This window comes from Durio zibethinus, chromosome 9, assembly GCF_047325235.1.
Source record: "Durio zibethinus cultivar Kanyao isolate XHJ-2024 chromosome 9, ASM4732523v1, whole genome shotgun sequence".
Classification (NCBI taxonomy): domain Eukaryota; kingdom Viridiplantae; phylum Streptophyta; class Magnoliopsida; order Malvales; family Malvaceae; genus Durio; species Durio zibethinus.
This window is the reverse complement of record NC_143170.1, coordinates 1,271,083-1,285,666: the sequence shown is the minus strand read 5'-3', so window position 1 is coordinate 1,285,666 and position 14,584 is coordinate 1,271,083. Positions and strand designations below refer to the sequence as shown.

At 35.3% G+C, this 14,584-nt stretch overlaps 2 protein-coding genes across 4 annotated transcripts; one reads left to right on the top strand and one right to left on the bottom strand.

The window, feature by feature from the left end:
• The first annotated feature begins 323 nt into the window (after nt 1–323).
• On the top strand, nt 324–4,644 carry LOC111304224 (ribonuclease H2 subunit B). Its single transcript, XM_022900759.2, has 10 exons — nt 324–593; nt 691–750; nt 864–965; nt 1,451–1,527; nt 2,161–2,284; nt 2,671–2,735; nt 3,172–3,241; nt 3,800–3,875; nt 4,031–4,121; nt 4,329–4,644. The coding sequence occupies exons 1-10, from the start codon at nt 542–544 to the stop codon at nt 4,449–4,451; spliced, it is 840 nt and encodes a 279-aa protein (XP_022756494.1). The 5' UTR covers nt 324–541; the 3' UTR covers nt 4,452–4,644.
• A 998-nt stretch (nt 4,645–5,642) lies between these two features.
• LOC111304208 (WAT1-related protein At4g19185-like) lies at nt 5,643–10,916 on the bottom strand. 3 transcript variants are annotated; one of them, XM_089765251.1, is made up of 7 exons: nt 10,357–10,916; nt 9,992–10,054; nt 9,759–9,875; nt 9,338–9,623; nt 7,510–7,665; nt 6,303–6,454; nt 5,643–6,113 (listed from the first exon to the last, which is right to left on the bottom strand). In XM_089765251.1, the coding sequence occupies exons 1-7, from the start codon at nt 10,554–10,556 to the stop codon at nt 5,963–5,965; spliced, it is 1,125 nt and encodes a 374-aa protein (XP_089621377.1). In that variant the 5' UTR covers nt 10,557–10,916; the 3' UTR covers nt 5,643–5,962. The 3 variants fall into 3 exon arrangements, with proteins under 3 accessions (XP_089621377.1, XP_022756474.2, XP_022756467.2); XM_022900739.2 differs by having other exon boundaries at nt 5,643–6,173; nt 9,476–9,623; nt 10,357–10,915; XM_022900732.2 differs by having other exon boundaries at nt 5,643–6,173; nt 10,357–10,914.
• Between the last annotated feature and the right edge of the window lie 3,668 nt (nt 10,917–14,584).

Sequence of the window (14,584 nt, the reverse complement as noted above, 5' to 3'; positions counted from 1 at the left end):
TGAGATGCAACTTTTTTAATGTTTTTGTTTTCCTTTTTTAAATGGGCAATTTGTACATAACTTGAAAGTGGTGAAACATGGGTAACCATGGTCCATGGATCAGAAATGTGGGCCTACATCTGGATTCAGTTCAGCTCTGTGCTTAAAAAGGCTTGCGCAAACCTTTCCACATAGGGCCAGCCCTATTTTAACTCTTTTTTAATACTACTTTTCTATAAATTTGGCCCTGTAGTATGAAATTGGGCTTAAAGAGTTGAAAATCTTTGTCGAGGTCGGGGCAGACAGCCTGAATTCATTACCCAGATTCCAGACTTAGTGGGGGCCTTTTCATCTTCACTCTTCCTTATCGCCATCATCTGCCTTCTCACTTCCACTTTTCAGCCCAAAGAATACGATACAGTATACTACGTTGCGTCGCTAAACGCTCGACACTGACTGGCCATTCCTCACCTCCAAAGTTCCCAAATCTATTCTAATATCCTGAGAGCAAGAGTAGCAGAGTTGAGAATTTGGCTCTGCCTCATCTCTCTGACTTTGACTAATGGGCTGTTGGTGGGAAGGTGTTGACGAATGCCGTCTTTTAATTGCTCCCGGTACCTCACAATTCTTCTCCTTCTTCTTCTTCTCTTAGAATTTTCAGTTTCTTCTCTGTTGCTATTTATCATAAAGATTTCTGCCCTTTCGTCACAGACCCTGGCGCTAACGGGGACGGTTCCGCTCGTTTACTATCACTTCGTCACCCCAAATCAGGTAATTTTCATTGCTATGCTTAAGAATGTGGGACATTTATTCTCTGGCATCCTACTCAATTTCGTTTTATTACTGGACCCTCCTTAAGGTTATGGTTTTAATTTATTTGACAGGAGTCAGGACATCCTTTCTTTTGAGTAATGGGTTGCTTCAAGAACTTCACTGGTTTAAGCAATCTTATGGGTCTTGGTTTTTGGGAAATTACGTTTCTGAAGGTAACCCTTCTATTTTACACGCTTTTAACCCTTCTATTTCCCTTCACTGATTTATATATTTTACACGCTTTTGGACTAAGGAAAAGAAAAAAAAAATGACCTAGGTGCTGTTTTTAGTTCATGAGCAAAAACCCACTAAGTTTTAGGGTTTCAAGTTCAAGTTTTTAATAGTTGCTTTGGTGTTGGATTGTTTAAGTTGGGGTCGACAGCTATTATAGGGTTTAAAGAGAATGATTAAGAAGAGTGTTATGACCCTTTTTTTTAAACAAAAAAAAAGGTCATGTATTGTGAGTCAAACTAAATATGCCTACACATAAATCCATAATTGATGGAATTTAGTAGGAGTATGACTTGCAAACCTTATTTGGAGCACAATTGACATGGTTTAACATGTATCTTATAATGCCAAAAGTAGGCTGTCCCCCTGACTACCTTGCTTTTTATTTTACTCTTACTTGCTTCCCTTGCTATTACTTTGTATGCAGATGGGAGCCTATATATTGCTACTCCTATTGATCCTGTTTTCATCATGTTGCCTATCTTTGAAGAAGCAAGAATGAAGGTATGATCATTGCTAGTGGCCCCTAACTGGAGATGCTTGCCTTTTTACTTTGACAAGACCATTCACTCGAACAGCACCTTAGAGCCTCAATTCATGGCTTCTTCAACAATGCATTATCCCTTTGAGGCTAGCCAAGGGCCTCAACAGACACTAAAGACACTTGAGGAACTGCACCATTGAAATATCAAACCCTGCATGAAATTTACTTAGATGGCACTTGCTTAGTCAGGTTTTATTTATATAAATGAGGGCATTTAATCTCTACTAAAACAAATGAAAATCCGTCAATAATAACTTGTGAGGATTGCAAGATTCTTATTCTCTATGCAGTAATGTAATATCTTGTTTCAACAATATGTCTGCCTTTTTTACCAATTTGAAACTTTCATCTTGTCTTTCATTATTGTAATAGTCAATTTCCTAATATGCTGCTTTCTTCAATGTTATGGTGCCTACTGTCTTAGGTGATATTGGGATTTGGTGCTTTAATGGTGGCTCTTACCTATGTTTACATTGCATGATTTTGCCTAGTTGTTGATTTCATTTTTTTTTTTTGTCATCTTTTTTTTCAAATCTATGAATCTCTTATCTGGATTCTTCACCAATAATGATACAGTTTTGATGTGAACGCAGAAAGTGGATGATCCTGGAAAGTTTAGGCAATTAGATGAGATACTCTTCATTAATGACTATCCTGGATATCAACATTTGTTCTCCATTGCAGAGAACTGTATGCAAGTTGTTTGTGAAATCAAAGGTTTCCTACTACCTTTATATTCCTGTGAATATCTGTTTGAGAATAATTCTAAGATATTCTAAGATAATATCAGCTAAGTTATTTTGTGCATATCATTTTGCATATCTTTTTGTGAATTGTGATTTTGGCATGCAGTTAGGGGGTTTAAATGATCTTGCAGTTGCATTTGACTTGATTGCTTTATATTCTTCTATAGAAGTGTTAAACTTTTTAGAATAAGAACAAATGACTTCAGAACCTGAAATGGTTAAATATGAGTGTCAAAGCTTGGCTGCTGACTCTCAGGAGTACAGATGCTAACATATTGATTGTTATATGTTAAAATGACAGCAATAACTTAATAATGAAAATAATTAATCATTCTCACCTGCTCTGGATATATGCAGAAATTGGATCATCAAAATTTTTTAGGCTTGATGACATGAAGGTTTTAGTGTGGTTATATTACAAGGTGAGCCTTCTTCTGTTCCAACTTTTTTTTATTCTTTTTTAATCAATGAAATGTTTAAAACCTCCTTTTTGTTGGTAGTTTAGTTATATTACCGTGGATGAGTACAGAGCCTTAGTGTGGAGGCTTTGTTATGCTGTTCTGATGTCTTTAATTGGAAAAAAGATACCTATCTTTTGTAGGTCAATTGAACATACTTTTTGCATTAATTATCCTCTTGGGGAATAAAATTGCAAATTTTATTTTTGTCTTTAATATGTTTCATGATCTTTGCTCTTGAACTTGTTGCAACATTTATTGGCCAAAAAAAAACTCATTTCAACATTATCTGTTATTTTGTGCTACTTGCTTCCGTTATCATACACACATAAGTCAAAACTGCTTGGTGATTTATAGAAAGCTTTCATGTTTCTTAAATATAGTGTCTCTCGAACTGCAGGTTTGCCAGTTAAAACAGACTCTACCAGCATTGGACAAAAACTATGCCGCACGTGAACAGAAGGATACATGTATGTTTTTCTGGGAAATTACTATATTCAGCTATGTATTTTCATAAAATTTATGCATTCACCTTATGCACATAACACACACACACACACGCGCGATAGACATATGTAGGTGGTAGAAATTCATATGAAAGATTCTGCTGCAATATCAAGGGATTGAAAAGTGAAACAAAATTGTAGGTTTAAGTCTTTAGAGGGTTCAAGCAATGTAAAATGTAAAAGATTGCTTTCCAATTAATTCCTCTCAAATTTCACTTTCTTAGGACTATAACTGGATGATGACAACAACTAGTTATATATTTATTTGGTGCTGAGATGATTGGATGGTAAAGCTATCAGCTAAAAGGGATTGTATATGGGTATATATACTATTGTGTGTTTTGCATGTGAGCATGTGTCTGATGAGCTCATTTGAGAAGCCATTGGCTTTGAATAAAAGCTATAAATAACAGTTTTAGTTTCCATATCTCATAAAACTTGTTGAGTGTCTGATTTGACATGAAATTTATGTTGATTTAACAACATATGTCACAATTTGATTTACTTATTCTATTGATGCAGTGGCTGATGCTGTATCAATATTGGGGGAGTACTTGAAGGATGAGCCTTGGTTGAAGCTTTTGTGTAATCATTTTAAGTATTGTCTCTAACTTTTTGAATTTTTCAAATGTATAGGAATATTTTATTCAACTCCATTTATTCTGTTTTAAGAAATATACAGATAAAATGAATATATGCATAGAGTGGTTTCCTGTGATGCATTTGAATTACATATTTCTGAGGTTTTTGCAGATTGAATTTACTGGAGGCAAAAAGAATGGCATCAGATTTTGAAGTGTGTGCAACTGCCATAGAAAGTCCTATTGGTTCTAATCTCTCACAGGTATGAACGGCCTTACGTAAGGTCCAGTAGTTTATTAAGGCTTGCCAATTGCTCGTCTTGTTTGGCCTCCTTGTTTGAGGTAGGATGTGGGATGCAGCTACCACTAGGATATTGCTTTTACTAAAAATGCTTTTGTTGAGTAAGCTTTTATATTTGCAATTCTTGAAGATTAATGCATAATCTTTTTATTGTATTTTAATTTCTAAGGGTAAGAATACGAGGGAGAAAAAGACTGCAACAAATGTAAAGCAAGCTAAAAAGGCTAAAGTAGAGACAGAATCAAGGAACATCAAAGAAATGTTTACTAGGGCTTCACGAAGGAAGAATTGAAGTTTTGCGTGTGCCAAATGTGGGGGGAAATGGGATGGAGGAACGTTTATTAATCTTGTTGAAATGCTTGTGTTAACTATTCTCCTGTCATCTCTTTCCTTACATATCCTGGTAGTGACTACTTCGGGTACTTTGGATTTTAATGTCGGTACAAACAAACTAACTAGAGATAAAGCAGTTGTCTCTTTCTCTCTCTCTCTCTCTCTCTCTCTCTCTCTCTATAGAATGGCTTTAATGCTTAATTTTGAAGAGGTAATCCGAAAGGTAGAAAAATTTCTCCGCCTAAATGATTAATTCTGATGGTTTGTGGATTAAATACTACTTTCAAGTCAAACATTGACCGCGGGGGGGGGGGGGGGGAAGCCAGTTGCTTCTACTTTCCAAAATGCATTGTAAGCGGCGACCTTGGTCAGGAGAAACTAATTGCGTTGCTTAATATAAGTCATACACGGAAAACAGAGCAAAGAGAAGTGGCACAACTATGCCAAAAGAATACAAGTCATACAAAAGATCTCACCTGAGTTGATAGGACTCCAGCGCTTTAACTGGAAACGAGATGGTATATTAAGAACAGATGTGGCGGATGCACTGTCATGCCGGAAAAGAGGGAGATATGGCCTCAGGAAAAATCTAGGCATCCAATTACTAAAACATGATAACGCACATACAAAAAAAATGGCAGTAAGAATCATTGGATCAATTTTTGTCTGCACGGATCCCCAGTCTACTTGAAAATGAATCCCCAGCTTCCAGCGATGCAACACCCATTGTCCATGTAATACTCCTTCCAGAACCAACGACAAGTTGATTATCGGTGATATGCAGGCCCTCTCTGAACAGTGATAGTATTTATGGTGCTCAAAAGCAGTACTGTTCAATACGGGGCTATGGAGCAACACTGTTTTTTGCCACTTCCCATTGTTTTTCACAAAAATCCCTACCCTTCTCCAGTACATTATCAAGTGCTGCAGTCAATCAACGAATTATTGGACAAGTGAAAGTGGAATAATATTGAGGAAAAATTTTGAGTCTTCCTTTCTTTAAATGGCAATGCAATGGCCTATTAACCATTCACAACCTGAAAAATCCTAATCACGCTCTCAAGGATCAGTGAACTGCCAAAGAAAAGCTCTGAAATCATGTTCCACTATGACGGACCAACTTAAAAAACTTCTTGTCAAAGAGGGCTGAGACAGAAGAATAAGTGTCCATGCATTGTGTTCATAACAAAATTTGCCATTGGAATTAGGCAAATATTTGAATACAATAAACTAATTTATTGCATCAAGTGTACAAATCATAAAAATGTGCAAAACTGAGTTTCCAAGAACAAGGGGGAAATCCCCAGCATGTCCTATGTTGCCTATTGAAGTTGTATTTAATGATTTTCTCTTTTGCTATGCATACGCATCAAAGTTGACAATGACATGCCTCGTGACACCATTTGATCTTATAAAATGTACCTGTTGATAGGAGCTCATGGGAACTTTACATCACATCTGATTACATAGTTAATCACTGGATTTTGGTAATAAGGCAGATGTCCCCGAGAAAATGTGTCCTCTCTGACAAGGGTTGTTGTTAATTAATGCATCTTTGTGAATGAGTGGTTCAGAGGACCGAACAACCTGAGCCATCATCCCCATAGAATTATGTCTTTCCCTGTAGGATGCCCAAGTGACCATATATAGACCAGCAACTATTAGAAATCCCCCAATAACACTGTTACCACATGAAAGAAACCAAATAAGTGCACACCCGCGTAGAAACGAAGTGAAGAAAATTAAGCACTATCTTGTACTTGAAGAGAGATTAAGATCTAATTTGTAGTGGAAGAGACAGAAATAAGACCTTCCCAAATAAATTGGACTTCCAAGGAAAATCCTGGACAGAAAAGCTGATGCTGCAGGTTGAAGTGGATTATAAAGAGCAACTAAAGCAGGCCCCAAGATCTTATTCGACCATGTCAGGAGTCCATAGTTAAGCGCAGATGCAACAACTCCCTGCAAAAGCCAAATAGCCATAGCTTCACGTTTACCTATTTGGTAGGAAGCTAAGTTTTATACAAATAAGTACCATAACAGGGACATTATTACATTATTCTTACTTCCATGATGTCAATTTTTAATTGTTTCCCTCTTTTCTTGGTGACCAGAAGGGATTTCCATCATCCACCATAGGTAGCTTTTAAAAATCCAGATTGCAAACCCCCAAAGACAGTAGAAATCTGTTTAACCATACCTAATGTTCTCACATTTTGAGAAAACCACGGTTACCCCTTCTACAATCAGTTTTCTTACACTTTCCTTATTGAAATCTATGTCCATACTTAGTGCTTCTCTCTCCAAGAAATCATGTGCTTCCCTTTACTTTACAGGGCCTTCTACAGGGGAAGTGCCTTACCACCTTCTATGGTAACTTTTCTTACACTTATGTGCCTAAAAGGTGTGTCAAGGAGGAGGTGAGTGTCGGCCAAATAGTGGGGACGAAAGTGTGTTCTTCGAAAAACATCAGGGGAGTTACAGCAATTTACCATTTATCTATTAAGTTTCTTTTTACAACACCTAATAGACAAATAAACCCATATTAGCACACCAATTCTTAAACTGGATGGTATTTAATTACATGAATTTGTTTCCTTCATTTCCATCTGCTATAGTTAAACTCTACAATCAAAATACTAAAACAATCGAAAATGAACCTCGGTCTTGGTTGTTAAACTAACAAATCAAGCATTGGCCCAAAAGATTTTAAAACAAACAAACACACACACACACACACACATATCAAATAACATTTCAAACTCAGATAAACCACAGCTTTGATAATGGCTAGTCTTTTAATAAATTGACATGCAAAGCTTTTAAGATTTGAGATAATACCAAGTCCACAAGAAACTTCAGCATACAAGACCACAAAAAGCTCAGATTGTGCCACACACATCAAATAACATTTCAAACTCAGATAAACCACAGCTTTGATAATGGCTAGTCTTTTAATAAATTGACGTGCAAAGCTTTTAAGATTTGAGATAATACCAAGTCCACAAGAAACTTACAGCATACAAGACCGCAAAAAGCTCAGACTGTGTCATACTCCAGTCCGTTGACTCATTGGTCATAAGAAAGGATGTTGCTACCATCAATATAGCACCAAAAAAATAGGAAAAGGCTGTGACAGAAATACTGGCAGAATACTTGGCTAAAACCGAAGCCTGAAATTGTTAAAAAAAGTGCATTTAATATAAGCAAATATTAGTTATATGACGAAACACACATGCAAAATTCAAATTATAGTAATATAGTTGCAAGTAATAAAATAAGTCAGCACTATTTTTTCAGGAAATTTAATGTAGTTGTTAATAATGAAAATCTATAAAAATCACTTCCATTACTCCTTGTGAAAACCACTAAGCAAAAGGTAGATATTTCATAAATACATAGTGTTGTCTAAGCAAAGACAGTATGTAAGAACCACAAGTTGGTACTACAAGATATGATTAAAACATGCATTGCAAAGCATTGCAATGGACCTAAAGGCATTTTAAATGCTAAAACAGAAACCAATGCCAAATGGATGATTAAAGGAAACAGTAGCTTCATCAAAATGTTGGCTACAGACAAGATGAACCTAATTATATAATCTTAAAGCCTCATACTGGAAGGGATTGAATCATTAAAAATCTAATGAGTCACAGATCAAAGTGGTCAGGGAACAAGAATGGCATATCAAACCTCAACTCATATTCATCACCACATGGACTGTTTTTTATTTATTTTGCTCAAACAGAGTAATGCCTCCAGCAAATGATTTATGGCATTTAATCTATGTATAAAGGTTCTTTGCTGAGGTTAGGAAGTGTTGCAAACAAGTAAAACGGGATGTGCTAGGAGATGGAAGAGAGGAAGACTGAAGTAGACCTTGAAGTATTGAGTGCAGCAACAGGTGGAGTAGACGGTGAAGCAAGGTTGAGTAGAGAGGAGAATAAGGCTGAGAAAGGGATTTGGGAAGAGAGAATTGCAGAAAGAATTTGAGAGAGAATTGAATGAATTTGCCAAAATCTCCAAAAGTCCCCAAATGAGCTGTGGACTCCTACTTATTGGTTTCAACAATAGGAGTTACATATCTTGAGTATTGAATAGGAAAAATGATGGAACCGATACTTACAAAAGGTGTTAATGCATTGTCTAATGGGAGTTTAGTTAGCTTTTGGTGATAGGTATAGTGAACATAGAAGTTCACTATTTATTCTAAAAGAAAGAAGAAACACTCATACTTCAAAGAAAGGTTAAAACGAGACCTCTTAACTATCTTCATATTGATCCACCAAGCCAAGCTCTCCGAGATATCCCAATAGTGGAATTAACCAAAGAACCTGTCATATTCTGGGATTATTTTCATTTTTTTTTTGGTGAGATAACATTTGGTGAAACATCTATTGTAGAATATTTCTCAGTGAAGCAATTTTCAATTAAAAAGCTTTCGGTAAATGTGTTGTTGTTGTTCCTTGGAGAAATTGTTCTATGAATAGCTGTTCTATGAAGTTGGTGTTCCATGAAGGAGCTGTTCTGTGAATAGTTGTTCCGTAAATTGTTGCTCCATTAACAACTATTCCATAAAACAACTTTCAATGAGACAATCTTGTTACCTGTTCTAAGTTATCTCAACTTTAACAGCTTCAGAGAAATTTAAAGGAATAAAATATTAGTAACCAAAATCAAGTACTTACAATCTACTACAAACAAAGAACAGCTTTTACATGATAATTACAGAAAAGCAGTCTCGGTTCTCTGACTCATTTTGCACAATAATTATAGAAAAGTGGGAAAAAAACCTCCTACAAGGGGATTAATAATCATCCAAAAATCAACCACATGATGGCATACCTGAATAGCCAGGAAAGCAGCCATGCACATACAGTTGCCTATCAGGCATAAAACTCCGATATGCCAATGTTCAAGTCCAAACTCAAGAAAACTAGACATAAGCCATCCAGCAGGTTCTGGCTGACCCCTGGCACTTACTTCATTTTGTGCAGCAAAGTCTGCATTCTTTTGTCCAAGCAAAGCTGGACCACGAAACAGAACCATTAATATTGCACCTGAAACACAGATTAGGGTACCTCCAACCTTCGCTTGACCTTCAGTTTTGAGCAAATTCACTCTTTCTGCACTGCATGTATAATTCCATAAAAAAATGGCAAAAAGTAATGGATATCAAAATATATGCATGTGTTTATAGAATATAGAAATGAACCAATATGAAAAAAAAATATTAGGAAAAAAAGTATAAAGTTGTTGGCATTACCCCATCATTACAGCCAAGAGAAAGGTAAAGACTGGAATTGAAGGCTGTATGGCAGCAGCATAGGTTGGATTTGTGTAGCTTAGACCAATGAGAAATAAAAGCTGGTTGCCAAATATCCTATTCCAATTATCAAAACCCATATAAGTTAGCTAGCAGAAAGTTTTATCAGGCCCAATTTATGTAGATAATATATTGCCAGATCAATTAGGACTGTTTAGAGAAGCAGTACTCACCCGGTTAACCCAAGAAAGAAGAATGACAGGAGGAGTCGTTTAGTCATAGGAGGTCGAATCCTTCTGAGGGAAAGTGAGACAACATGACTTAAGAACAAGCAGAGTCAATCACAATTTGGAACAGTGAATGTAACTTAAGACAGCGCATCAAATTCTCAAATTGTGGATTCAAACAATGAACAAAAATCCAAACATTACAACCAAGAGAAAGGAGCCCATATCCAGTTTCATCTTTATAAGAAACAGATGCCAAAAAGAGAAAAGGAAGGACCCGATTTTTTTTAAATATACAATTTATTAATAATGATAGCTAAGAACAAGCAGAGTCAAACCCAGAAAAAGAAATGGAAAAAGAAACGTCATACTTTTCACGAACATAGGCGACGGGGGCAAGAAGAGAGAGAGCAAGAAGATCACGGAAGACGCAGAAGACAAGCTGGTTGACGCCAACATTGAGGGCAACTTTAGTAATTACATGATAGCCTCCATTGATGAGTTGCACCAACGCCATGGAGGCATGAGCTCTCCAAGCCTCTGTCTCGAACCCTCCACTGATTCCTGCCATCTCCTTTCTTCTCACTCCACAGAGACACCAAAGAATCACAAAAACAAAAGGGTATATAAATGAGAAATTTTGGTGATTTGGGTTATATGAGTGAGAATATTGGAGAACAGCCTCAATTGTTTTTCTATTCAGATAGGGTAACAAAAAGGGTGTCTATGTCTGAAAAGGAAACGAAATTAGGGTGTCTGTGTCTGAAAATTAAACGAAATTAAGGTGCTTTGAAAACCATGCTGCCTTTGGAGCTTGTGTTGCTGCTGCTGCTGTTACCTGCTGCTGGCCGGGAGTTTATTCTTGCCTTAATGGCTAATGCCTTTGCCTTTTGTTTTGGTACCTTTTTTTTTTAGTGTGCTTCGTGTTAATTTGCAAAATTAAATTTCTATTGAATAAATAAAAATATGTTATTTATCAAAAAAAAAAAAAAAGAAAAGAAAAGAAAAGGAGTGATAGTAATAATAAATGGATCTATTTCTTTTCCTTCCTTCCAAACTAAGCACATTGCCTAAAAAACATGTTTTAGATCCAACACTCGAAAAAACCCAGTCATGATTCATCCTTTTAATGTACACTAGCTTTTAATTAACACGTCAATCATTTATCATGATTTATTGACTGATTAACGTCCACTGTTTCAGTTGCCTGCCGATGGACAAATCAATTTTCTCGCAAATAAAAATTACTACTACTGCTACTACAATTATAAAGAAAGTTTTTCCACCAAAAAGAAAAAATTATCATAAAGGTCTGTATTTCAGTTGGGCTTTCGGTTTCTGTGTTGGATTGGTAAGTACCAATATAACATATATACTCCTTTCTCCGCTTTCAACTGTGGGCCTTGCCTAATCATAAATGGAAGAAAAATACAACTTAATTCCCGATGTTTTATTTTAGATTCTTCGTTTTCACTCAATGAAACCCTAAATCCTGTAGCAAATTCGTAATTATCATTATCCAGTTTTTCATACTAACATCCCTCTTCCAATTCCATCCATATGGGTTTTTATTTATTTTGCTTCATTATGTATTATTTACATCTTTACGATCATATCTTAATATTATAATATTGAATTATACGTGATTAATAAACGTTATCGTTATTTATAACTTGACATTTATGTTATATTTCTTGATTTTTTTTTTTTAATCCTAACAACAATAAGACTCAAATGACATGACCAAATAACTAACCAAACCAACTGCTTGCTAATTTATCTCAACCTTTTTTTTTTTGGGCCAAAATTTATGTCAACTTTTAAGACCTAGAAAAATGACTACTAATTTTCGCTTCAACTCTCTAGTCTTACATTTGCCTCTTTGCCATGAAAAGCTGAAGATTCTGAAGTCTAAGATGAGTGAAGGAAATCTGTGACAGGATGAATGTGATAAATGGAAGCTGGAGAAAACAACAACAACAACAAAGAGATTGATGGATCCTAGCAGTTCCAGGACGTGACTAGTACTTAAATGCCACCAATACACTTTCAAAGAAACAATTAATTCCAATTGGAGACGCCTAGCTAGCTAGTTACAATAATACTCATTCTTGACTTGCATTTGGAATTGCATCCTTAATTTGCATCAACAAATACACATGCATGCATGCATCCAGGGCAATTGATAGGTCCTAATCTTAGTACAAACAAGGATATATACATTTGGGCTTGGCTAGGGATCCGATAATATATATATATATATATATATTGTTAGGCGTAGAATCATTTACATATCTAATTGTTACTATTTGTAATGTCTCTGCTTACTAAGATAATTTAGGATGGATGATAGGTAAATATTCCAACAACATGAATAATCATTCCAGTATATATACATACATATATATCCTTTTGCAGTACCCTTTGCAATGCGTCACCTCATTTTGTTAGATATGCTAATTAAGCTTATATAATTTATTATATGTATGCTCTAATATCCAATTACCAGATGATAATGATCCATGAGCAACTAATCACTTTAAAAAGTTTTATACATATTCATTTTGAAATCTATAACAATAATATTCATAATTATTCCAATATTTCAAATTGATCAGTCTCTTACTGGCATTTCTAATGCCTAACTTGAACTACAGGGAAAGAAGACGACGGTAATTAAATTAAATCACCTTTTAATTTGTATACACATCACTCAAGTTTATTAGTTTAATTAAGAAAAATAGAATTCCGAAATCCATAACAAAAAAAGAAAAAGAAAAATAGTATACATATGTATATATGCGTACCCAGCAGCCAGTGGCCACCTGCAGGCATGCACCAGACGTCGGCCACACATATTTACACGCATCGCATGTAAATCTTTACCAGGTTGCATCCAGATGATTTGTGTGGAAAGGTTCTAAAAGCAATTTTGTTTGATGCAGACAAAAGGCCCAATGAATGTTTGATGCGGAGACCCCTTTAAGGCTTTAGTCAGTAGGTGGGGATTGGAAAGGAGAGATGACGATAAAAACACATTTCAAGAGCCCCATGTGATAGATACCAAACCATGCCACTGCCATTCAACAATCAACATTCCCCATTCTCAAACAAAGCGCATCAAAGTGGGGATGATATGGAGGAGATGACATCCCTTAATAACCAAATATCAAAAAAAAAAAAGAAGCAAATTGGGTTGTAACTCTACCCAGTACTGATCATTCACTTTTTTTTTTTCTCTCTCTCTGATATTTTTCATCTGTTTAGCATAGGAAGAGCATATATGTTGGTCGTTATTATTGTTGAAATGATCATATATGAAGATCAGTAGATATATATATATATATATATATAAATCCTAGCTAGCAATAATTTATAATACCGCATAATTTTTGCTGTCGATGGGTTGTTGTGTGCCAATACAAGCGAGTATGTAATTAAAAAGGAAACCGAAAACGCAGATCATATATTGTTGTAAGTGCAAGAATAATATATGATAATTGAAATGATCGTGTGGCATGAAAATCTTTGCTATCATTCTTTTTTGCTTCTTTTTATTATTAGGGTTGCAAGCAAAGCACCCGCATTATAGGCTTTCTCATTAATTCTCTAAGCACTAACGTTTTGCTCATCATCCTACATATCGGTTTCAGTTTGCCTAGCTACCTCTCACGCCCTCCCCTAATTATCATCATCCAACCTATTACTAATTAAATAGGTTATAAATATGTGGTTTTTTATATATTATAACTCACATTCACATGCTTGTGATCATTGGGAGAGAGGTAGCTAGGTTTGGTAGTTTTTTCTTACAAATTAATTCATTCATGCTTTTTAATTTCAAATTAGAATTAGAAAACAAATAAGGCATGATTATTCCCAAATTAAGCTTCATTAAATAGGACTCATAGTTAACTAGAATGGTCACATTTATTTAAGAGAAGATGATGTATATATACGTAGTTAATTTTTGTGTTCCACAAAAGAAAAAAAAAAACAGAGGCGAATGTTCATTTAATTAGTTAAGAATTCTGATTAAGAACAAACAGAGCTAATTAATTAAAATTGTTAAACGAACAATAATAATTACAACAAGAAAAAAAACAAAGAGAACATGTAAAATTCAAAAGACTAACCCAACAATTAACACCCAATCAACATATATGTTATGTTATTACGATATGCAATTTTAATTTCCACAATTACAAAATGATAATTAATAAAAAATAATCAAGGAGAAGATAATGAGTGGATGGGGCCCCGTCGGCCTCCACCAAACAATTTGGTAGAGATCGCATCGCATTGCATAAAACCAAATCGTAAAACGACGCCAAACTTCCCAGCATGCAAACGTGTTGACTTCCCAACTCCTTTTTCAAACTCACTGTGACACACACACACCCAAACGTTAAATGTTAGAGATCCCACACACTCCCTCCCACTCCCTCCTTTCTCTTTTGATGCAATTTTTTTTTAAATATAAGCAAATTCTCATTTTTTTTTACGGGAAAGTTTAGGGCGGGAGACATTATTCCATATTAAATATCGGAGTATGACACAAGTCTCTCTTGAAAACTTATATTAGACTTATAAATCATT